The following is a 24,705-nucleotide window of genomic DNA, read 5'->3' as shown; positions in this document are numbered from 1 at the left end:
CTGGACACGTCCACCACATATGGTAGAAGGTACCTTGGGAATAACCACATTTCCAGCACATTGGGTTTGCATTCGGGTATATTTTCGCTATCCTGGCTGGCGCTAGGTGCCACCTATATAGCATTTTGTACTGGTTCTCCTTGTATGTTACTGCTCTAGTCAATTTAAGGTTGTTATTCCAGATTTCTTCCCAATCGTCTAAATTTATATTGTGTCCAATATTTTTCCCCCAAGCAATCATCTGATCCTTAACTATTTCTCCTTCCCTGTCATATACTCATGTATGAGTATAATTTGGCTAATAATTTATTCTCTACTCCCATCCATATCCTATCGAATCCATTGGTCCCCATTTCTATGCCACATTCCTCCTTATCTTTCCTGTATCGTGATTTAATTTGTAGGTAAGCTACAAATAGTAGGTAAACTATTTATGCAACTTATATAGGTAAAGTAATAAGATCTACTATAACTGACAATGTAATAACGTATAAATACTAAATATCTAAATTTTAAATTATATAAATTTTATTCGATACTATTCACATAACGTACATAGCATAATTGCACGAAGCCAAACCGAAAATGTTGAATTGTAATAATCTTGTTTATTCAATACAAACTCTTTTTAAAAAAATAAAATAAAAACCAGAAAGTCCAGTTGCCTCTTGGAAAAAAAACCATCACCCGGATGACGGAGAATCTCCGTAGACAAGATGAAAAGAGCTTCAAAAAGAGGAAGCCGTCGTTTAAAATTGGTCTTGTAGGGAAGCAGGGCCTCTGATCTGAACAATATATTCCCTCCCTCGGTCTGATTGTGAGGCTGCTCTTTGTGGCGCTTTGGGCCTTCAGAATACACCAATGCTGGTTAAACGTCCTTATTCGTGGGGCAGAATCTTTCATCTTGGCAGGAAACAAGAGAGGAAAGAGTTCAGAATTGATGTCCTCGGTCTACTTTGGTACCCCCCCCCCCAAAAAAAGGGGCCTCTGCCATCAAGCTCTGATGCAGAATCAACCCTAACCCTAACTTTGGTTTTCTGAATTGTTTCTCTGCTAACTAGAAGAGATCGTGAGAAAGTGTAATATAATCCTCACTCCCAAAGGTTCGTTCTTTCTTTTTAGGAGGCAACTGGACTTTCTGGTTTTTCTTTGAAGACGTTTCGCTTCTCCTCCGAGAAGCTTCTTCGGCTCTGACTGGATGGTGGGGAACGGGAGGATCCAGTCAGAGCCAAAGAAGTTTCTCGGAAGGAGAAGCGAAACGTCTTCAAAGAAAAACCAGAAAATCCAGTTGCCTCTTGGGGAAAAAAAAAAGAACCTTTGGGTCAAGGTGGATGACTTGAGAATCTCCAGAGACATATAATCTTCACTCTCTTCCTTTCCCGCAGAGGGAACGAGGCCTCTGCCATAACAGCAGTTTCTCAGCTGGGGAATGTTCGCAGATTGTGTCACAGTAAGTATCTGATAAGAGAGAAATACAGTATATGTGTGTTTGTGTGTGTAAGTGTAAATTCTCGGGCAAGAATCAGAGACAAGTGTTTTTAGAAGAGACTACCTGAATAATCGGTATGCCTCACGTTTTGCTCTTTTTTCCCAGCTTCCTTCCTAATCACCTGACCGTCAAGGATACCTATTTGCAGAAAGCCTTCTGTGGCATCTATTCCCGCGATGGACAACTTTTTATGTCTGCTTGTCAAGGTAAGGCTCCCAAATGTATTCTTTTTATAAAAAAAAATTCGTATTTTAGATTGTCTTCTTCCTTTTACGGCAGGGGTGTCAAACTTGATTTCATTGAAGGCTGTGTCAGGGTTGTGTTTGACCTCGGGGGGCGGGGGGGCCATGCCCAGGTTGGGCTCCGTTTTCAGCTGCGACGGTCTCCTGCAGCCCTCTGCCAGCAAAAATGTGAATGTCAGCGTTCCAGCGCTGACATATCAAAGGACAGGAGAAGCTTGAACTTTTGCCTACTTAATTCCTTTGAAGATTCTGTTCCCTCGGAGATGGGAGGAGGGGGGGACATTCCTGTGATCTGACGGAGATGGGATGAGGAGAGTGGCTTGGAAGATAGCCAATGAGACGCAGAGAATTGGGGATCGGAAAGGGAGGGCTTGGGGGGCAAAGGTCAGTGCTGACCGCGAAAGAGCCAGGGACAGATCACTATGCTCAATAAAGAACATTTCCTCAAAGATCGGCAGTTTGGAAATTCATTTATTTTGAGATAGCATCGAAACCTGACAGTGAGCCTTAGGAGGGCCTGTTGTGGCCCGCCTGTGGCAAGTGGAGTTGGCAACAGAGTCAGACCAGTGAGGAGATTGGTGTTGTGACCTAGGCTTCCTGAGTCATTAAAACACACGAGTAGTCCCCAAAACCCCTTTTATTGCAACAGCTGTGAATTACGTTCATTCACAGCTGAGTCCCAATTAGTTGCAAAAAAGTCCTTCGGGAGAAATCCTTCGGGATAATCACCAACCTTTATCTCCATTGACACGCTGCCAAAGACCTACTTGGCAAAGCCTCATGGAGTCCAGACTCAAAACAGAGATGCCGGCTGGGAACAGAATTAACAACGTTGCTTTCCTGCAAAGGGCCCACGTGCCTTTGCTCCTCTTTTAAGCCTTATGGGAGGGGCCAATCATCTCCAGGCCTTACTCCTGAGTCGCCCCTTTAGTTTTAACTGTTTTTGCCTTCTGGCAGCTCTGCGCACGGGCACACTAGGAACAGGCTCCTCTTGTTCCTCTGCCTCTCTGATGTCCGACTCTGGAGACTCCGGAGTCCGTGCATAACTCCCAGATGGCCCTGGCCCCATCTCTGCCTCTGACGCAGAGCCCTCGTCCGAGCCTTCTGCAGACTCCAGGACTGGCCCATGTTCCTCCCCGGCCTCCTCACTATCCAACTCCGCTGCCAGCTCCGCAGGCTGCTGGCGGACCACAACAGTTGGGGAGGAATATGGGCCAGTCCTGGGGGCTGGGGAATGCTCGGACGAAGGCTCTGTGTCGGAGGCAGAGAGGGAGCTAGACAACAGTGAGGCAGAGGAACAGCTGGAGCCCGCTCCCAGTGTGCGCGTGCGCAGAGCTGCCAGAAGACAAGAACAACTCAGAAAGCAGGGTCGACTTGGGAGTAAAGCCACACCTTGGAGGTGATTGGCCCCTCCCATAGGAAACAAAAGAGGAGCGAACGGGGAGGGGGCTTTTGCAGGAAACAATTCGTTCGTTCTGTGACTGAGAGACTCTGTGCCAAGTTTGGCCTTGTGCTGCGTTTGGAAACAGGTTATGTGGCAGCTTGCCAAACGAGATAAGGTCTGTGTTGATAAGTATTCCTCTGAAAGACTGTTTGGACAGGCCTTGTTGACTGTGAATGACCGTAATTCACAGTCGGGTAAATAAAAGAGGTTTTGCCGGGACCAAGACTCTTGTTTCCTGCTTTTTAAGGGAGCAGCCCTCCCAAGCTCCGTTTTCGCTGGCAGAGGAACCAAGGGACGGTCCTTGGCTGATTCCAGGGCAGCCCCACGGGCCAGATCTAAGCACCCCACGGGCCCATGGACCTTGAGTTTGACACGCCTGCTTTATGGGAACAGAATGCTGGAGGATACAGGTAGTCCTTCTCAGCGTTCCAAGTAATGCACCCGTTGAAAGGAGAACTCCGGGGCCGGTAGATTCCTCAAAGAACAAATTCATTGGATACATCATATTGGCACAACTGGTGAGAAAACCGACTCTGAAAGTTCCTGTAGTTTTCACCTACCCGTATTTTTTGGACTATAAGATGTATCGGAGTATAAGACGCACCTAGATTTCAAAGAGGAAAACAAGAAAAAAAAAGTTTTTGGCCTCTGCGTGTCTGGTTTTTGCCCTCCCCGGCCCCCAGGAGCACTCTGCAGGCCGCCTAAACCCTCTGCGTGTCCCATTTTTGTGAAAAAGTGGCCCATTTTTGGCCTCCTGAGCCCCCCATGTGTTCCGTTGTTGCCCTCCCCAGCCCCAGGAGCACTCTGCAGGCCTCCCAAACCCTATACCCATCCCGTTTTTGCGAAAAATGGGCCCATTTTTGGCAAAAATGGGACGCGCGGGGGGATTCGGGAGGCCAAAAACAGGGCCCTATTTGGTTTATAAGGTGCATCGATATTTCCACCCACTTTTTTGGGGGGAAAGTGCATCTTATAGTCTGAAAAATACAGTAATAAAAAAAAAAGTTCCCCCTTTTCCCCCATGTCCTTGGTCACATTGTCCAATGAAGGTGTTAGCAGGTTTATTTATTTATTTATTTATTAAATTTATATCCCGCCCTTCTCCCCGAAGGGACTCAGGGCGGTGAACAGCCGAGAATTAAAATAACATACAAAATAAAAGTTAAGATAATTAAAAATAAATTAAATTAATCGGCCTCCCAATTTAAAACCCCTACCTATACAATTAAAAAACTAACCCATAAAACCTATTCAGGCCAGGCCGGCTTGCTGAAATAAAAACGTCTTCAGGGCCTTACGGAAAGTGCGGAGATCCGGAATCAGCCGTATTCCGGGAGGTAGCTCGTTCCAGAGGGCGGGTGCTCCCACAGAGAAGGCTCTCCCCCTGGGGGCCGCCAGCCGACATTGCTTGACCGACGGCACCCTGAGGAGGCCCTCTCTGTGAGAGCGTATTGGCTGGTGGGAGGTTATCGGTAGCAGCAGGCGGTCTCGTAAATACCCTGGCCCTAAGCCATGGAGCGCTTTAAAGGTGAGAACCAACACCTTGAAGCGCACCTGGAAGACCACCGGGAGCCAGTGCCAGGAGAGGTGTTATATGGGAGCGCCATGTCGCTCCCGTGATCACCCATGCGGCCGCATTCTGGACCAGTTGGAGCCTCCGAGTGCTCCTCAAGGGGAGCCTCATGTAGAGAGCGTTAGCGTAGTCCAGGCGAGAAGTTGCTTGGTTACTCCGCTCCTCCTCTTCTCAGCCACCTGTTGGAGTGACCTTAGTTCCCACAAGAAAACATTTTGTTTCGACGGCCAAGCCGAGCAAATCTACGTTTCCACCCTCCCTTTCTCCCCCTCTGTTTTGTGGCAACCGTGAAGCCTCAAAAGGGGGCCTCAGCCAGGTTTCACTTCAAAGTTGACAGTCCTCAACTTACAGCCGTTTGGAGCATCAACTTTAGGCGTTCTGCGACATAGTTTGTGGCATCCCGTTTGACCGTAGTTTATAAGTTTTGCCAAAAAAAATGGAACTTTCTCCCCGTTTTGGACAAAACCACCCCCATGACAGACCGTTGGTTCGGCTAACAACCACGGTGTTTGCTTAATGACCATGGATTCATTTAACGACGTGATGTGCTTAACGACTGCCGCAAGATTATGAAGCCAGCAAGTCCTTCTCTCAGCCCAATTCGTTTCACAGAGCAATTGTTGTGGGGAAACTGGTGAAGATGAAGTTACATTAGTTACGTTCCCTGTTTATTTGCACAGGTAGTCCTCAACTTAACAACAGTTCATTTAGCGACCGTTCAGAGTTACAACATCACTGGAAAAAGTGACTTATGACCGTTACAACCATTGTAGCATCCCGGTGGTCACGTGATTTACATCCGGACGCTTGACAATTGACTCACATTTATGACGGTTGCTGTGTCCCAGGAATCATGTGATCCCCTTTTGCGACCTGACAAGCCAAGTCAATGGGGAAGCCGGATTCACTTAACAAACCATGTTGGTTTATTTTAAGAACTGCAGTGATTCACGTAACAAACGTGGCAAGAAAAGTCATCGAGTGGGGCAAAACTCACTTAACGACATAAATTTTGGGCTCAATTATGGTCGTAAGTTGAGGACTGCCTGTACTCGAGTCAGAAGCACCGAGGCGCTTCCAGGGTGAAAGGATTAGCCGGTGACATCACCGCTGTCCTGGGGAACGCCCAATTGGGGGCTCCTTTCCTGTCCCCGGCAGGAGCTGGAGCGAAGGACGGGAACTCAACCCCGCCCCACGGAAGCTCTCTGGTCTCGAACGCGGGCTTGCTAACTTCCTGCCCAGCCTTCCAACCCCTCAAGCCACCAGAAGAACAGACTTTTATGTTCCTTTCCCCCCCCCCCTTTCAGACCAGCGAATCCGCTTATACGACTGCGCCTACGGAGCCTTCCGGAACTTCCGGAGTGTCAAAGCCCGAGACGTCGGCTGGAGTGTCCTGGACGTGGCCTTCACCCCCGACAGGACCCACTTCCTCTACTCCAGCTGGTCGGACTACAGTGAGTCTCTACGGCGCTTAGGGGGAAAACTGGGTTGCCTCCGGGTAGTCGGTACTAGCCCTTGCTCCCTTCTTCTTTTTAGTTCACATCTGCAACATCTACGGGGAGAGCGAGACCCAGACCGCCCTGGACTTGAGGTAAAGAGGAGACACACACACACCTCCGCCTGGGCCCCGTTAAATGACGGAGACACACCCTGCACCTGGCATAACGACTTTCTCTTCTTCGCAGGCCCGATGAACGCCGTTTTGCTGTTTTTTCCCTGGCGGTCTCCTCGGATGGGAGAGAAGTGCTCGGCGGGTAAGCCGGCTGTTCGGAAAATGGTCTTTTTCCCCATAGTGCATAAATCTTTTCTTTGGAGAGAAACAAAGTCTTCGAGCTCATCTCCCTCCCTCCCCCCTCTCTCCCTCTCTCCTTCCCTCTCTCCCTCCCCCCCCTCTCTCTCCTTTCTCTCTCTCCCTCTCTCTCTCTCTCCCTCCTTCCTTCCCTGTCTTTCCCTCCCTCCCTTCTTTTCCCCCCTCTGTCTCCTCTCTCTCTCCTTCCCTCCTTCCTTCCCTGGCTTTCTCTCCCTCCCTCTCTTCCTCGTTGTCTCTCCCTCCCTCCCTTTCTGCCTCCCTCCCTCCCTCCCTTTCTGTCTCCCTCCCTCCCTCCCTGTCTCTCTCTCCCTTCCTGTCTCGATCTCTCCTTTCCTCCTTCCCTGTCTTTCTCTCCCTCCCTCCCTTTCTGTCTCTCACCCTCTCCCTCCCTCCCTGTCTCTCTCCTCTCTCCCTCCCTCCCTTTCTATCCGTCTCCCTCTCTCCCCCTCCCTTTCTCTCTCCCTTGCTCTCTCTTTCTCCCTTTCTCCCTCCCTCCCTCCCTTTCTCCTTCTCTTTCTCTTTCCCTCCCTCTCGCTTCCTCCTCCCTTCCTTTCTCCCTCCCTCCCTCCCTTTCTGTCTCCCTCCCTGTCTCTCTCTCCCTTCCTGTCTCTCTCTCTTCTCTCCCTCCCTGTCTCTCTCTCTCCTCTCTCCTTCCCTCCTTCCCTGTCTTTCTCTCCCTCCCTCCCTTCCTTTCTCCCTCCCTCCCTCCCTTTCTGTCTCCCTGTCTCTCTCTCCCTTCCTGTCTCTCTCTCTCCTCTCTCCCTCCCTGTCTTTCTCTCCCTCCCTCCCTCCCTTTCTGTCTCCCTCCCTGTCTCTCTTTCCCTTCCTGTCTCTCTCTCTCTCCTCTCTCCTTCCCTCCTTCCCTGTCTTTCTCTTCCTCCCTCCCTCCCTTTCTGTCTCCCTCCCTCCCTTTCTGTCTCCCTCCCTGTCTCTCTCTCTCTCCCCTCTCCTTCCCTCCTTCCCTGTCTTTCTGTCCCTCCCTCCCTCCCTTTCTTTCTCCCTCCCTCCCTTTCTGTCTCCCTCCCTCCCTTTCTGTCTCCCTCCCTGTCTCTCTCTCCCCTCTCCTTCCCTCCTTCCCTGTCTTTCTCTCCCTCCCTCCCTCCCTTTCTGTCTCCCTCCCTCCCTTTCTGTCTCCCTCCCTGTCTCTCTCTCTCCCCTCTCCTTCCCTCCTTCCCTGTCTTTCTGTCCCTCCCTCCCTCCCTCCCTTTCTGTCTCCCTCCCTGTCTCTCTCTCCCTTCCTGTCTCTCTCTCTCCTCTCTCCTCCCCCCCTTCCCTGTCTTTCTCTCCCTCCCTCCCTTTCTATCTGTCTTCCTCTCTCCCCCTCCCTTTCTCTCTCCCCTGCTCCCTCTTTCTCCCTTTTTCCCTCCCTCCCTCCCTTTCTCCCTCTCTTTCTCTTTCCCTCCCTCTCGCTTCCTCCTCCCTCCCTTCCTTTCTCTCTCCCTCCCTCCCTCCCTTTCCCGCCACTCCTGTTTGGAGGCTAGGAAGTGATGCCCCTCTTGTCTGCCAACTCTTAGTGATAGGGAAAGCCCCATTTCTGGCATTTGCTTGGAAGGCCCATTGGAAGCCCCGAGGCAAAACAGACACACCCGCGACTCGGTTCCAATGCTTTGATTTCTGCTCCTCCAACTTAACAACCCTTCGTTTAGTGACCGTTCGAAGTTACAACGGCACTACAAAAGCGGCTTACGGCCTGTTTTTTCACCCTTGGGATTCATGCTTACAACCGTTGCTGTGTCCCAAGGACACGTTTTTGCAACCTTCTGACGAGCAAAGTCAATGGAGAAGCCAGATTCACTTAAACAACTACGTTACTAACTTAGCAACATCAGTGATTCACTTAACAACTGTGGCAAGGCAAGGGGCAAAACTCACTTTAACAACTGTCTGCCTTAGCCCTAGAAATTACAGGCTCAACTGCGGTCGTAAGTCTACGTTAAGGAATTCGCAGAGTAACCCTTGAGTAGCAAAGGTGTGCACATGAAAGCGATTGAGAGTAGTTACGAATAAACACAGCCAACACACAGATACACTGAGTTGTGTTTACTTTCAGGAAACAGTAAGGCACAGTCCAATAAACAATCCAGGTCATACACATATAAAGCAGGAGATAGCAAAACGACAGTCCAGGGATAATCCAATAACAAAGTCTTCTTACCAGTCGTCGTAGTCATTCACAATAAACAGTTCTTCTGGATTTGCAAACAGTAGCATACAGAGAGATCAGAGAGCAAGAACAGCAAAGAGAAAACAAACCATGTTTCTAGCTCCCTCTTAAGGAGATTGGCTACAGAGCTAACCAATCAGGACACAGTGTGATGCAATACAGCAGTTTTAAAGCTATATTGAGGGTTTATATATTGCCAAGCCAACAAGGTAGGTAATAATCATTTCCTAACAGTCAAGGGCTACCTTTATTCTTCTCCCGTGCAGGGTTGTTACCGAAATCCTTCGCTGTGACCACTGTGTGTGTGTCACCCCACACGCAGTAACCTTTTTATTCTCTATCCACTCCACAGGGCCAACTACGGCTGTGTGTACGTCTTTGACATGGAGCAGAATAAGCGGACGCTAAAGGTACTCGGGGTTGATGTCTACGGAGACCCTCAACCATCCAGGTCATGGTTTTGTCCCAAAGGTGTGCTTTTTTTTTTTTTTTTCAAGAGGCAACTGGACTGTCTGGTTTTTCTTTGAAGACGTCTCGCTTCTCATCCGAGAAGCTTCTTCGGTTCTGACTGGATGGTATGGGACGGAAAGATTGATCCTCCTTGCAGACCAGCTGGTCGTTTGCCTCCTTTTAGAGGGTCATTGTGGCCACTTGGAGGTTTATCTGTGTCCTCGGGGGCGTCACCTGAGCGATGCAAATGGGTGTGGAGCCAGCTTGGCTGCAGGAAGTTTTCTGCCCTATGTCCCCAGTCCGCAACCCCTCTGGAAATCGGTTCACAACGATTCTGTAAAACAGGGGTGTCAAACTCAAGGCCCGCAGTCCGGATCTGGCCCACAATGTGATTAGATCTTGCCCTGTAAACAGCGAAGGACCAGCGCCTCAGCCCCAACCCAGGCTAGCCAGGCGCTGATCTACAATTTGACGGCGACCGACCAGGCCACAACGCAGTTAGCCTTAGATCTGCGGGGCCGGCATGTCCCGCCCCCTGGGCTTGCGCTGGAGACAATGGATCCCCCAGCCTGTTGTGGCCCGTCAGCGGCCTGTGCGGATTGTAGCTGATTCTAATAGCGAGGAGGCTGGTGTGATGCGCCAGCAGTCTGTGCAGCTGGCACTCGAGTCAGACAATGAGGAGGCTGGAGAAGATATGGTGCCAGAGGCAGGGATTCAGCCAGGGCCCTCAGGACCTCCAGAAGCTCCCTTAAGTGAAGAGGACGAAGAGGAGGAGCCTCTTCTCGATGCACAGGCGCACAGAGCGGCCAAAATGCAAGAATGCCTCCTCAGGAGGAGGTCTCCTCAAGAGTAAAGCTTGGGGCTAATTGGCCACTCCCCTAGCCTATTTAAGGAGGAACACCGACTGAAGCAATTTGTAGGGAACAACTTTAGTTCACTCTCCTTCGCATCTGGATTCTCTGCAAATTGCTTCTGGGCTTTCTGCCAACCTTAGTAAGATTGTGATTACTTTATCTTTGGTTTCTTGTAGGCAGTTAAGAAAGTTTATTAACAGCCTTTGTTTTGAAAAAGACTGAGTTATTTTAGTAAATTAAGTTTTGTACAAACTTTGTGTGTGCTGTGTTCTTTGGGGTCCGTAGCTGGGGCAGAACACCGCCCACCTGTTCTGGCCTAGGCTTCCCCAAAAAGCACGAAGCAGAATCCTGGTCCCGACCATACCTTTTTTATTAAACGAACAGTGAATTCCTCTCATCCACCTTCAGCAACGTCTTTCAAAGGGGAATTTACAGTCACACAGACCTTATCTGGCTTGGAGAGCTGCCAGGCCGATATCTTCAAAATTTGGCAAGAAGTCTCGGAGAGTCACAAACTAAGTAAGCGAACTAATTGTCTCCTGCAAACTCCACTCCCCTGTTGCTCCTCTTTTATTCCCTCTGGGAGGAGCCATTCACCGTCCACCTGTGGCTTTACTCCTGAGTCGACCCTTGTTCTTTAGCTGTTCCCTTCGTCTGGAAACTATGTGCATGTGCAGACTGGGAACAGGATCCAGCTGTTCTTCTGCCCCACTGATGTCCGACAACTGTCAGATGGCCCTGGCCCAATCTCTGCCTCCGTCGCAAAGCACTCGTCAGAGCCTTCCCCATCCAGGAACTGGCCCATGTTCCTCCCCAACCTCCTCACTGTCCTGATCTGCTGCCAGATCCGCTGGCAGGCCACAGTAGGTATCAAGATGGCCACACTCACCCAGTCGGCCACACCTACCCAGTCGACTACGCCTCCCCCCCTCCGAGGTCAATCACAGCCCTGATGCGGCCCTCAATGAGATTGAGTTTGACACCCCTGGTCCAGCTTGTCCTTCTGGCTAAGAGAAGCCTCACTGGAGGGCTCCATAGTTGAGCGCCCAGCAATGTTGAAGGAGGTCTTCCAGAACCCCAATATGTCCTCTAGAGTTTAGCTACTTTTCAGGGCAAGTGAACCCATCAAATCTGGGCAATACACCACATACCTTCAACTCTCTCGCTGAAATCTCCTTCCTTCTTTCTTCGCCTCCGTTTCCTTTGCTCCCTTCCCGTGCAGATCGAGGCCCACGAAGACGACGTGAACGCCGTCGCTTTCGCCGACAACAGCTCCCACATCGTCTTCTCGGGAGGCGACGACGCCATCTGCAAAGTGTGGGACCGGCGCACCATGCGAGAGGATGACCCCCAGCCTGTGGGGATCTTGGCTGGGCACCAGGACGGCATCACCTTCATCGACAGCAAGGTGAGCGCAGCTCCTGCTGAGCCTAAAGCAGAAACGTCCAACCTTGGCAACTTTTCTGTGTGGACTTGTAACTCCCAGAATTCCCCAGCCAACTCCCTCTTAGCCTAAAGCAGGGTGCTCCAACCTTGGCAACTTTAGACGTGTGGAGTTCAACTCCCAGAATTCCCCAGCCAGGGTTCCAAGCGACACCCCCAACGAAAGAAGACTTCAAGGCTTGAAGTTCCTCAAAGTTCCATTTTGTTAGCGATGTCATATTGGTGTCAGCACTTCAAGCTGCATTTACTCTAGTGCTGACATAAGAAGGAGAAGCGGAGGCGTCTGGAAAGGGACGTTTGACTTTTCACCTACTTATTTTCCCTGGAGATAATATCCCCTAGGAGATGGGATGGGAGGGGGGAAATTCCTTTGAACTGGAGCAGTAGATTAGGGGTAGAGTGGCTTGGAAGATGGTCAATGAGTGCAGGGGAGTGGGGAACGGAAAGGGAGGGTTTTGGTGTCTGGAAGTCAAGTGTTGGCTTCGATGGAGTCGGATTTAGAATGTCGTGCTCAATAAATGGGAGTTTTTATCAAAGACTTTGTTTGAAATGCAATTTATTTGAGACGACCTCGAAACCTGACAATTGGCACATCTGGGAAAACCCGAATCTGAAAGCTTCCAAGTTTTCCCCACCCATAGAAAAGTCCAAGTCCCTGCCTAACACCCACATGTCCATCACATGGTCCAATCCAAGCACTGTCCCAACTAGAGATGCCTCCCATTTCCAACCCTCCAGGTGCAGGGCAAGATGTCCTTGACTCTCTGAGAAAGGAATGTTGTTATGACTACATATCACCCATGTTCCATACACTCCCTCCCTTCCCAGTTTCCCACAGTAGTAAATATGGCAGGCCTGAAGGTCCAATGCAAAAGATGGCTTCCAGGCCTGACAAAGCTTTTCTCGGGGACAGCTGCAGCCATATCTGGTAGTCGCTAGAAAACTAGTTTAAGGAAATCCTCGGAGCTCCGAGGGGGAAGAGGGAGTGGAGCTCTGGCAGAGATAGAGACGGTCGGTCCGTCAGCCCTCAGATGGAGAGTCAACAGCCCCCAGGTCTGGAGGTGGTTGATGAGGAGGAGGAGGTACAGCTGGGTCCAGTGCCCGATGCTCAGATGCGCAGAAGGCAAAGGAGAGGAGAGCAGTGGAAATCCTCGGGGTTCTTTCCCTTTTAAAGAACTCGTCACAAATTCTGCACAAAATAACATTTCTTTAAAAAAAAAAAGAAATGCGTGGAATCTGGATGAACTAATTTAAACTCCCAGCGGGAACCTAACCGCTGTTGGAGATAAATGGAAGACACCTTCCAAATTCAATGAATCATTCCGGGAAGACGAGAAAATTCCGAATTAAGGTTCCCGACGTGGGAACCTTTAAAGACGTTTTTAAGTTTGTGTGGAAGTTGAGGACGGAGGCATCCAAATGGTTTCCTCAGCTGCTGTTGTCTCTTCCCTCAGGGAGACGCGCGATACCTCATCTCCAACTCCAAGGACCAGACCATTAAGCTGTGGGACATGCGCAAATTCTCGGGCCAGGAGGGCCTTGAAGCATCCCGGCACGCTGTCACCCAGCAGATCTGGGATTATCGCTGGCAACAGGTACCCAAAAAAGGTACGAACCCCCCCCCCTTCCCTTCTTTAACGGGAGAAGCAGGAGTTGAATGCAGGGTATACATCAGTGGTGGGATGCAAAAACTTTCACTACCGGTTCTGTGGGCGTGGCATGGTGGGCGTGGCAGGGGAAGGAGACTGTACAATCCCCATTCCCTCCCCACTCCAGGGGAAGGTTACCGCAAAATCCCCATTTCCACCCGATCAGCTGGGACTCGGGAGGCAGAGAATAGATGGGGGCGGGGCCAGTCCGAGGTTGGTATTGACCGGTTCTCTGAACTACTCAAAATTTCCGCTGCCGGTTCTCCAGAACTGGTCAGAACCGGCTGAAACCCACCTCTGGTTTGTATACATGTATTATAGCCTGTCACCGGCCCCTCCCAGCAGCCAAATCAGAGGAGGATGAGGTGTGGGAGTCAAGGTCAGTGGCAAGGCAACCTGAGGGGGAAGAGGGAGTAGAGCTCTGGCAGAGATAGAGACGGTCCATCAGCCCTCAGATGGAGACCCCCAGGTCTTGTGTTCTGTCCCCAACCACACGCACACACACCAACAGACGTTCAAGAGTTAAAGACCAAACCAGCCGGCAAAATCCTTTTCCTTATAATAACGGAACTTGGCAACAACCTAGTGGCTGCCTGCCAAGAGTTTATTACTTACGAAGAGGAGAGATAACTTCTCCCCGCTTCTGGTACATCAAAGGAAACAGCTCAATAATTACGGAGTCAATCAAGTCCAGAGATAATCCAGCAAAGTCTATAGCCAAAAGTCCGGCAATGCAGAATGGCGTGGAAGCTTTCAGCTTTGTTCGTCACAAGGTTTGACTGGCCACCACGCTCCCTTTTATATCCTGTGGGGTGTGGTCCAGTGACTCAGCCTAATCTCGGGCACGCCTTTTCTTCTGTTGCGTGCGCTTATCTCTGCGACGCTGGCGTGGATCCAGCCAAGACTCATTACCCTCATCACAGTCCATCTGCGGTTGCGTGGACGTGCTTGGCCCCAGCCCTATCTCTTGCCCTTCGGCGGACACCGAAGGCATTGCCAGAGAGGAGGGTCCTGGAGAGGGAGGCCTTGCCAACTCCTCTCCTTCATTCTCGGAGTCCTCTCCTGCCGATGACACAGGCTCAGATAACGGAGCCACTCTGGAGGTGGCTGATGAGGAAGAGGAGGTACAGCTGGGTCCAGTGCCCGATGCTCGGATGCGCAGAAGGCAGAGGAGAGGAGAGCAGAGGAAATCTATGGGCCGGTCCTCGGGACAAAAGAGCCACTGTTGCTAGCGAGGCCCCATCATAGCTCAGGATAAAAGGCAGAGGGAGGAGATGAATAGGTGTGGCAGATTCATTCATCTCCCAGACAGACGGACTTGTTAGCCTGCGGTGAGAGAGAAACTTTTTGCTGGGGCTGCCGGCGCCCCTAATTAAAGGAATCTCTGAGTTCAGTTCAGAGGGTTTGTCGTTTTTGGGGAGCTGGGTCAGAACAACATGTGTGCAAAGGACAACTTGAATCTAGTCCAGGGCTGCTCGTGGCTGGCTGGGGAATTCTGGGAGTTGAAGTCCACAGGTCTTAATGTTGCTCTGGTTGGACACCTCGAATCCTTCCTTCTTTCCTTTCCTTTCTTTTCCCAGCCCGACGTAAATCAAAACTTCCAGGTGACACTTCTCTCATGACCTACCGGGGCCACGGAGTCCTGCACACCCTGATCCGCTGCCGTTTCTCCCCTCCTCACAGCACGGGACAGCAGTACATTTACAGCGGCTGCTCCACGGGGCGGGTGGTAGGTAAGTGGCTCGGGAACCAGAACGCCCTCCGAGCGCAAGGAGGAAACCTAAAGCAATTCCCTTGAGTGCTGGAGTGGGATTGGGCAGGAGAAGAGATCCAGGGATCCACCCGAGATTGCTGGCGCAGACCTCCCAAGTAAAAAGTCAAATGGCATTTGAGAGCCGGTTAAGGCAACAGGCTAAAAAGCATGAGATCGTGAGTTCTAGTCCCGCTTTAGCCATGAAAGCTGCCTGGGTGAATTTGGGCTAATCACCAGGTGCCGGTGAGTTCTAGTCCCACCTTAGGCATTAAAGCCTCCTGGATGACTTTGGGCCAATCACTAGGTGCCGGTGAGTTCTAGTTCCACCTTAGGCATTAAAGCCGGCTGGGTGACTTTGAGCCAATGACCAGGTGCCGGTGAGGCCTAGTCCCACCTTAGGCATTAAAGCCAGCTGGATGACTTTAGGCTGATCACCAGGTGCCAGTAAATTCTAGTCCCACCTTAGGCACATCTGGGTGACTTTGGCCCGATCACCAGGTGCCAGTGAGTTCTAGTCCCACCTTAGGCATTAAAGCCGGCTGGGTGACTTTGGGCCGATCACCAGGTGCCAGTGAGTTCTAGTCCCACCTTAGGCATTAAAACCAGCTGGATGACTTTGGGCTGATCACCAGGTGCCGGTGAGTTCTAGTCCCACCTTAGGCATGAAAGTTGGCTGGGTGACTTTGGCCCGATCACCATGTGCCAGTGAGTTCTAGTCCCACCTTAGGCATGAAAGCCGGCTGGGTGACTTTGGGCCAATCACCAGGTCCCAGTGAGTTCTAGTCCCACTTTAGTCATGAAAGTTGGCTGGGTAACTGGGCTGATCACCAGGTGCCGGTGAGTTCTAGTCCCACCTTAAGCATGAAAGTTGGCTGGGTGACTTTGGGCCAATCACCAGGTCCCAGTGAGTTCTAGTCCCACTTTAGGCATGAAAGTTGGCTAGGTGACTTTGGGCCAATCACTAAGTGCCAGTGAGTTCTAGTCCCACCTTAGGCACAAAAGCCAGCTGGGTGACTTTGAGCCACTCACCAGGTGCCAGAGAGTTCTAGTCCCACCTTAGGCATGAAAGCCGGCTGGGTGACTTTGGGCCAATCACCAGGTCCCAGTGAGTTCTAGTCCCACTTTAGTCATGAAAGTTGGCTGGGTAACTGGGCTGATCACCAGGTGCCAGTGAGTTCTAGTCCCACTTTAGGCACAAAAGCCAGCTGGGTGACTTTGAGCCACTCACCAGGTGCCAGTGAGTTCTAGTCCCACCTTAGGCATTAAAGCCGGCTGGGTGACTTTGGGCCGATCACCAGGTGCCAGTGAGTTCTAGTCCCACTTTAGGCATGAAAGTTGGCTGGGTGACTTTGGGCCAATCACCAGGTGCCAGTGAGTTCTAGTCCCACCTTAGGCATTAAACCGGCTGGCTGACTTTGGGCTAGTCCCTTTATTTTTCAGCCTACCCCCCACCCCACTGGTTTGTTACTTCAGGAAAAGTCCAACGAGGAAAGTGTGTTACGCACCTTCATCTCCTTGAGTAACTTTTCAAAATAATAAAAGGCAGAATCCAAATAAATAAAAAAGTGAATTTGTCCGAAGCCTTGGGAGGGAGCGGCAGGCTAAAAAAAAATGTTAAAAGCCACACGAAACTTCCTCTTTCGATAATTCTCCTTTCTTCTTTTAAGTCAGAGTTCGATCAATCTTTTCCCACGGATTATGCCGTCGTAAAGAGCAAGCAAGAACTTGGAAATATCCAATTTTATTTATGCTTGGAACATTTGGAGAGAACAGTCTCTTTAATTGGGTTGCCTGAAGTCCAATACGCCCAGAATCAAATCTCGGAAACACCCCACCCCCCCCAAAATCCTCCAGTACAGGGACGCTCTCTCCTTTCCCCCCCGCTCTCTTATTTATTATTTATTTATTTATTGGTTCGATTTATATGCCGCCCTTTTCCAGAGACTCAGGGCGGCTTACAATGCGTTAAGCAATAGCCTTCATACTTTTGTATACTTATACAAAGTCAGCTTATTGGGGTTTGGGGTTTTAAATTTGTCGGGGCCAAAATTATTTAATTTGATTTTATTCTATTTTTTAAATTTTGTATTGTATGTGTTTTTATTGTTTGGCTGTGCACCGCCCTGAGTCCTTCGGGAGTAGGGCGGTATAGAAATCTAATAAATAAAATAAATAAATAAAATAAATTGCCCCCACAAACCGGGTCCTCATTTTACCTACCTCGGAAGGATGGAAGGCTGAGTCAACCTTGAGCCTGGGGAGATTTGAACTTGCAGTAATTGCAGGCAGCTGGTGTTACTTAACAGTGCTTTAGTCTGCTGCGCCATCAAACCTACCTGGCTACTGATGCTCTTCCTCTGTCTTCCCTCTTCTCGCCCACCTTCCTCCCCTCCCCTCCCCCAGTCTACGATCTCCTAACCGGCCTCATTGTGAAGAAACTGATCAATCACCAAGCTTGCGTGCGGGACGTAAGTTGGCATCCCTACGAGGAGAAGATTGTTAGTAGCTCGGTAAGTTTCGGGAACCGACGGCAGGCAGGGATGGAGGAATTCATCTTTAGGGGGAGTTGTTGCTGTGTTGTGTTTATTCGCTTTATTGACCTGTCCAAAGTAGTTAAGAAAAGTGCCCTTTTTCTAGCCAGAGGGCTCCCAAGTTTTTTAGAGGCTGTCTTCGACTTTACAACTGACTATTTAGTGACTGAAGTTACAACGGCACTGAGAAAAAGTGATTTACGACCGTTCACACAGAATAGAATAGGAATAGAAGAGAATAAGTTGAAGAAAGTAGAGTAGAATAGAATTAGGATTAGGATTAGGATTAGGATTAGGATTAGGATTAGGATTAGGATTAGGATTGGAATGGAATGGAATGGAATAATGGAATGGAATAGAATAATGGAATGGAATGGAATAGAATAGAATAGAATAGAATAGAATAGAATAGAATAGAATAGAATAGAATAGAAAATAGAATAGAAAATAGAAAATAGAATAGAATAGAAAATAGAATAGAGAATAGAATAGAATAGAATAGAATAGAATAGAATAGAATAGAATAGAATAGAATAGAATAGAATAGAATAGCTTTATTGTCACTTTGAATCGGGGTGAAATCCAGCAGGTTCTGACAGGTTCTGGAGAACCGGTAGCGGAAATGTTGAGTAGTTCGGAGAACCGGCAAATACCACCTCTGGCTGGCCCCAGAGTGGGGTGGGAATGGAGAATTTGCAATATCCCTCCCCTGCCACGCCCACCAAGTTACACCACACCCACCAAGCCACGCCCACAGAGCCAGTGGTAAAAAAAATTGGATTTCACTGCTGCTTTGAATGTACACAAATTGACATACATTAAAAATGAAATTTCATTGCATACAGGTCTTAAAGGGTCACCACCTCCCAATTTTGCACTGCACAAACATGACAAGATGAATAAATAAATACGAAATTATGTGTATATACCCACATATATTACATGACGTGGAGAAACAACACAGTATAGCTCGAATGTATACATGTGTATGGCGAGAAAAACGAATCTTGCGAGTTTGTCAGATGGATGGCATAGGGAACAAAGCTGATACAGAATCTGGAGTCCTAGAAATACTTCTAAACCTCTTTCTAGAGGGGAGCAACACAAACCGTGCAGTGCGTGTGTAGGGTCTCTGATAATGCTTCGGGCTCTAAGCACATAGCGCTTATAAGCGGTATCCTGAATAAAGGGAAGCGAGTTTCCTATAATCTTCTCCGCTGTCCTCACCACTCTCTGTATGGACTTTCTATCTGAGGCACTGCTGCCACCAAGCCAGACAGTGATGCAGTTTCTTAAAACGCTCTCAAACTTAAGGACCGTTGCAACATCCCCGTGATCCAAATTCAAACCCTTGGCCCTTGACTCATATTTATGACGGTGGCAGTGTCCCCCGCGACCGTCTGACAAGCAAAGTCACATTCGCTGAACCGCCGTGGTACTAACTTAACAACTGCAGCGGTTCGCTAACGGTGGTAAGAATGGCCTTAAAATGGGTCGAAACTCAGTTTAACCACTTAAAAATAGAAATTTGGGTCGCCATGGTGGTCGGAAGGCGAGGACTACCTGTGCTGGGTTCTATTAATGGCTGGCCTTTGGGTCACGGGATCAACAGAGCGGGTCACTTTCAATTCTAATAATCTCCATTAAAGTTGTAATTTGAGGACTACCTGTAATCCCTGAATAGAAACAATAACACACTATCTCTCTCTTTTCTTCCTTTCTCTTTCTCCTCTCTCTCTCTCCTCTCTCTGTCTTCTCTCCCTCTACCCTTCCCTCTCTCCTCCCTTCTCCTCTCCTCTCTTCTCCCTCCCCTCCTCTCTCTTGCAGTGGGATGGAAACGTGTGTCTCTGGGATTATCAAGCAGAGTACGACGAAGACGATCTCGGCGACCCCCAGCAGTTCTTAACAGCCCGAGAAAAGCACCCCCAGCTGGCCGTCCCCCCACACCAGTAGCCTTCCCCCCCCTCGCTTTTTCGCCACCGTTCTCCAGTTTGGGACGTGCTCAGGGGCCGAGAGCGAGGGCGAAAACAACGTCTTGCGTTGGCAATCGTTTCGAGGAGGGGGTGGGGTTCGCCGGGGCAGGGAGGAAAGGAGCTTCGGACGAACCCACCACCCCTCTCGAATGAACCGGTCTCCCGTCACCGAAACCTTCCGGCGTCATCGGCTTTGGGCTACGGAATAACCATCCCGCCGTCAGATCCGAAGGATAGCGACAAAAAAAAGAAACGGCGAACAACACCGCCGGATGTCTTGCTCAAGGCTGAGCTCATTCTGTATCCTTCCAGATGAGCTGGACGAATCCTGATCGGAGTGGGGACGGCAGCCCAGGAATACGGGGTCACCGAAATTCACATCTGGAGGGGGCTACAGCTGGAAAGCCCAATAGGCCCTCGGAAGGAAATCTTCTACTTTTTGGGGATATATAGAATCATGACGGGAAATCACCCCAACAGCAGCCCAGCCGATTCCTCCCTGCAGATGGTCTCCGCAACGCCCAGATTCGTTGCGGGGAAAAAAAGGTGTACTGCACCCACAATAATTTTGGGGGGACTCTTTAAGACTCGACCTCCGTCTGGAGCTTTATCAGGGAATGTGGGGGGGAAATACAAATCTATATCCAGCTTTCCTCTGGATCTGAGCAACGGAGAGGCGATCCCAAGCGACAAGATCCCCAAAGATCCCTCTTGGCGTTCCGAAGATCCTCGGGGGTTGATTGAAATGGCTCCCCCTTCTTTTCTCCGAGGGATGATGGCGAGCGCTCGCTGACCCCCATCCCCACCCCCCAGGAAGCTGGGGAGGAGGGGGGGGTCCTTGCAGGATATTTGTCTGGCGCCACGAAAAAGTTGGAGATTTGTGGCCAGAGAGACAGTTGGAGCTTCCTTCCCAGCTGCCAACCTCTTCCTCTTTCTCCCAGATGTTGAGGATGTCTTCTTCGCATCGGCCCCATCGCCCTCGGTCAACCCCCCCTCCCCAAAATAGAGGGACCCCTTTCTTGTCCCTTCTCGAGAAAAGGGTGGACAGGCGTTGCTATCGTCTTTCGCCTTAAAAGATGTCCCCAACTTGGCTCTTCCTCGGCTCTCTTTCCAAAATGCTCACAGGTGGGGGGGGGGTCCTCACCTGCTCTGTAAATATTCATGGTGCAAAGAAGGGGCTTTTGGGGTACCCGAAGAGGAGGAGTTGTTTTTTTAAAAAATAATGGATGGAAGGGACGAGCGAAAAGAGCCACGTGTTATTTTTAAGCGTGTAAAAGCCGGAGGAAAAAAAAATTCCGTGTTCGTTTCTTCTAGTTGGAGAAGGAGCCCACCCACCCCGTCACAATCCTTTCCTCGAGGTCCTGCCTTCTGGGGAGGGGAAGGGGGACAGAGGGGAGGGGTCCACGTTGGGGCTCCTTTCCAAATCTAGGTTTTGTAGAAAAGGGGAGGGTCTTTTCCCCCCCCTTTCTCCGTTTCAGGGGCGATGCAAAACAGCTGTCTTAAATTGTCTTTAAAATAAAAGTGGTTGACATTGGATTTTGGTTTGCATTTCCGCTCCGCCGATCAAGGAGAGATTCAACCTAGGAGACATTTCCCGACGGAGAGAACAATTAACCAGCGGAACTGCTTGCAACCAGAAGCTGCGGGGTGCTTCATCCCTGGAGGTTTTTTAAGAAGAACCATTTGTCTGGAATGGTATATAGGGATTCCTGCTTGGGCAGCAAGATTGAAGATGCCGAAAAAAATACGGCATCCTTCACTTAATTCTCCAGGGAAAGATTGAAGGCAAACAAGGTCCAGGCAGAAGAAGGACATCATGGCTTTCAAAATCTTAAGGGACTAGTTTGGACAAAAATCAATCAGAATAGAGTTGGAAGGGACCTTGTAGGTCATCTAGTCCAACCCCGTCAATGGATTTTTTTCGTGCAGCTGTTGATAAAAATTGGATCTCCAACATCCGATGACGGATATGGTGCAAGAAGAAGCTTGGGCAAGGGGTTGGACTAGATGACCTACCAAGGCCCCTTCCAACTTTATCCCGATTTTGTCTCAACTTCCAATCTCTGTCGGGGAATAAATTAAAATTTGGCCAGGGCGGGGGGGGGAGGAAACAAAGAGAAAAGAGAGGAGTGGAGGGAGAGAAGGAGATAAGAAAGCAATTATAGGGAACTTGAGAAGGACGCCTGATCTCAAAGGGTGAGACCAAATTGCTATTTTCTTCTTTTTATAAGCGAGTCCCAAAGAGTTCATCCAAAGAGCAAAACTTTAGGTCGAAGTCTTTTTTGTTTGTTTGTTTGTTTCTCTTCGAGATCATTGCCAACCAATCCTTGATTTCCACCCTCTGAAGGCTGTAAAGGACAGCCGGTCCCCTAATCCTTTATGCCCTTCTGTCCTTCGATCGGCTGTTCGAGCCCAGCTCGGTTGACGTGCCCGCAGCTGTCGCCCGGTGTCATTTTTAATGTGATGGGTTTTACCCCCCTCTCTCCTCTCCTTCTCGTCGACTTTTCTCTTTTCTCCTTCGTTCCTCACCGTCGCCGCCACCGGGACTTCCTTCAGGTGGGCTGATCCGAGGGGAGGGGATGGCAGAAGGACGGGTCGCCAAAAGGCCCTTCTCGCTGCTGGCCACAGGCGCGGGGTGGGCCCAAGCCCTGGGCCAGGCGCTGGTGGTTTTCTGGAGCAACCAGTACGCTTGGCTTCTCGGGGTGCCGGGCCTCCGTCGCGCTTACCACCTGTGGCTGGCGTCCGTGGTCATTTTTGGACCCCTGCTTCAGTTCTATGTCAATCCCCGGGCTATCTTTGCCAATCATCACAACTTCTTTAACATGTGAGTGATTGCTGTGTGTGTGTGTGTCTTGGGTTGGGTGGGTTGGCGAGCGGGATGGGGGGCAGCGATCAGCTTGGAAATAAAGTGATTAAATTTATTTGATTAAATATTATCGATTCGATTTTCTGTAACTGCCTATCTCGGTGGCCTCCCCGTTCAAAAAAAAAATATTGCAATTAAATGTGCAAACGTCCTTTTTAACATCTAAATCTCTGTTGCACAAGGTCACCCAAGGTTACAGCTAGTCCTCGACTTACAACAATTTACTCAGTGACCAAAGTTACGAGATTGCTGAAAAAAAAGGGACTTTTTCACACTTACGACCGTTGCAGTGTTCCCCCTGGTCACTGTTGTGGCCCGTCAGCGGCCTGTGATGACGGCTATAGCGTCCCCCTTTTGTGACCTTCTGACAAAGTCAATGGAGAAGCCAGATTCACTTAACCTGTGTAACTGACTTAACAACTGCAGTGATTCACTTAACAACCGTCATAAAACGGAGCAAAACCCGCGTAAATATTTCATTTGGCAACAGGGATTTGGGGCTCAATCGTGACTTGAGGACTACCTGTAGTCCATTCTTCCAGCTTTAACAGTCTCGTATAACAGATACAACAAGTAGTCCTCGATTTAGGACTGTAATTGAGCCCCGAAATACGGTTGTAAGTCGTGCCGGATCACAGAATGACCTGATTTTTTTTAAAAAAAATATTCATTCCTTCAGTTTCCATGGCCACCCAAGTCAACGAAGTGACTTGATTTTACCACCTTTTCTTTTACGGCGGTCGTTAAACAAATCTATTGTCCACAATGGGGTGTTTTGTGTTGGAACAACTAGCTTCCAGCAAAACGTCGTAAATCAGGTGAATATGGGACACCGCAAAAGGCCGTTAATGCAGATCAGTTGCTGGGACGGGAGAGGCCGGCCATCGGGATTTTCAAACCGGATTATAAGTAGTCCTGAAACTTCAAATAGTCGCAAAGCGACCCGTCGTAAGTCGAGGACTAGGTGCCCTTGATTTCAACATTCCTATCTTTCTGTTAATCCATTCTCTGGTTGGTGTGAAGCCTCGCCATTCTTTCACCTGGCTGCATTGTCATAAATTGAATGAAAAGAAAAAATCGATACAGGTAGTCCTCGACTTACAACGCTTCATCTAGTGACCGTTCAAAGTGAACAACGGCACTGAAAAAAAACGGGAATGTTTTTCACACTTAACAACCGTTGCTGCATCCCTGGAGTTCAGCCGCTTGGCAACTGATTCATATTTATGACGGTCGCCGCATCCCGGGCTCACGTGATCCCCGTTTTGCGACCGTCTTGACCAGCAAAGTCCACGGGGGAAGCCGGATTCACTTAACGACAGCGTTACTAACTTAACTGCAGTTGTTGGAAATTTCGGGACTCGATTGTGATCGTTAAGTCCAGGACTACCTGTAAATTCGCAGAGCCTTACCTGCAACCAGGAATGAAGTATCTAGGGGGAACGTGGCCATCTTAGCTTGCGCAGATCCTGGCTTGTTTTTGTCTCGATCATCCTGGCTCTGTTCTGATCTCTGATTGTCATCCCGCCCCCCCCCCCACTCTTTTTTTTTTTTTTTGTCTTCCCCACCCCAGAAAATTTGTCCGATCTGCCTGGGGCTGGACCTGCATTTTCCTCGGCGGTTTCATCCTCCCGGTCGTCTACTTGGCCACCCACCAGATCCTGCTCACCTTCCGTCACCTGGCCCGCTTGGCGGTGGGCGCCGGCCTCTGGCTAGGCGCCACCGAAGCCTTCCTGTTGATCGAGAACCTAACCGGCTACTGCTTCGACCCCGTGCCGGAAGGGATCCTTGTCAACGGCCTACCGGACAAGTGGACGTGTCTCCACAAAGGCCACAAATGGCACGGCTACGATGTCTCGGATCATACTTTCCTGCTCACCTTTTGTTGCCTGCTGATGGTGGAAGAGACGGCCATCTTCCGGCGTTACCTGGCGCAGGGTCACCCCGCCGGAGTGCCGCTGCGCCTCATTTTCCTGCTTAACGTCCTCCTCCTCCTCCTCTGGAACTTCCTGCTGGCGTGCACGGTGGTTTACCTGTACGACTACAGCCACAAAGTCGTGGGAGCCGCCATCGCCACCCTGTGCTGGTTTCTCACCTACCGGTGCTGGTACCGCTGCCCGTGTTCCCCGGGGAGACCCGGCGCCGGCCTCTTTCTCCGGGGAACCCCGAAAGAAGCCACGAGGCAGAACTGAACACGTCTGCCGAAAGTCGGGGGGCTCCGTCAGTTGGCCCAAATAAAGAGAGGACTCTTTCCAAAGCTCGCTTTGTGGTTTATGGGGGGTGGGTGGGTGGGATCCGAAGAAGTAGAGGTCTCAGCTGGGCCAGTTCACGAAAAAGGGGTACGCAGCCCCGAGTCTGTCAAATGTTTTTATTATTAAGGTTTTTTTTATTATTTTATTAAGTAAAGTAATTAAAGTGAACTTTTACAGCTACCACTAAGAACACGCTTTTTCAACCTGGACTG

General features: G+C 49.9%; 2 protein-coding genes across 3 annotated transcripts in view; both read left to right on the top strand.

Moving 5' to 3' along the window:
• Positions 1 to 20,909, top strand: part of DCAF11 (DDB1 and CUL4 associated factor 11) — a 31,233-nt gene extending 10,324 nt beyond the window's left edge. For both annotated transcript variants that reach the window (XM_034405433.3, XM_034405432.3), the window contains exons 5-15: positions 1,386 to 1,450; positions 1,595 to 1,695; positions 6,056 to 6,202; positions 6,285 to 6,339; positions 6,434 to 6,502; positions 9,075 to 9,132; positions 11,249 to 11,434; positions 12,924 to 13,077; positions 14,699 to 14,851; positions 17,275 to 17,381; positions 19,230 to 20,909. In XM_034405433.3, the coding sequence (XP_034261324.2) occupies positions 1,386 to 1,450; positions 1,595 to 1,695; positions 6,056 to 6,202; positions 6,285 to 6,339; positions 6,434 to 6,502; positions 9,075 to 9,132; positions 11,249 to 11,434; positions 12,924 to 13,077; positions 14,699 to 14,851; positions 17,275 to 17,381; positions 19,230 to 19,355 (1,221 nt within the window). In that variant the 3' untranslated portion in view covers positions 19,356 to 20,909. The remainder of the gene's footprint in view (positions 1 to 1,385; positions 1,451 to 1,594; positions 1,696 to 6,055; positions 6,203 to 6,284; positions 6,340 to 6,433; positions 6,503 to 9,074; positions 9,133 to 11,248; positions 11,435 to 12,923; positions 13,078 to 14,698; positions 14,852 to 17,274; positions 17,382 to 19,229) is intronic.
• An 898-nt stretch (positions 20,910 to 21,807) lies between these two features.
• Positions 21,808 to 24,498, top strand: FITM1 (fat storage inducing transmembrane protein 1). Its single transcript, XM_034405421.3, has 2 exons — positions 21,808 to 22,199; positions 23,815 to 24,498. Exons 1-2 carry the CDS (start codon positions 21,955 to 21,957, stop codon positions 24,431 to 24,433), a joined length of 864 nt encoding a protein of 287 aa, XP_034261312.1. The 5' UTR covers positions 21,808 to 21,954; the 3' UTR covers positions 24,434 to 24,498.
• Positions 24,499 to 24,705: the final 207 nt, after the last annotated feature.

The sequence above is a fragment of the Pantherophis guttatus genome, chromosome 4 (genome assembly GCF_059756535.1).
Source record: "Pantherophis guttatus breed Tessera chromosome 4, ASM5975653v1, whole genome shotgun sequence".
NCBI lineage: Eukaryota > Metazoa > Chordata > Lepidosauria > Squamata > Colubridae > Pantherophis > Pantherophis guttatus.
Note: the sequence above shows the minus strand (reverse complement) of the source record. Positions and strands in the feature narration are given on the sequence as shown.

Bases quoted from the DNA above. Each gene is read 5' to 3' on its own strand.
- FITM1 (XM_034405421.3), top strand. From the start codon at position 21,955: ATGGCAGAAGGACGGGTCGCCAAAAGGCCCTTCTCGCTGCTGGCCACA. The intron at 22,200-23,814 runs GTGAGTGATTGC...TCCCCACCCCAG, and splicing joins CATCACAACTTCTTTAACAT to AAAATTTGTCCGATCTGCCT.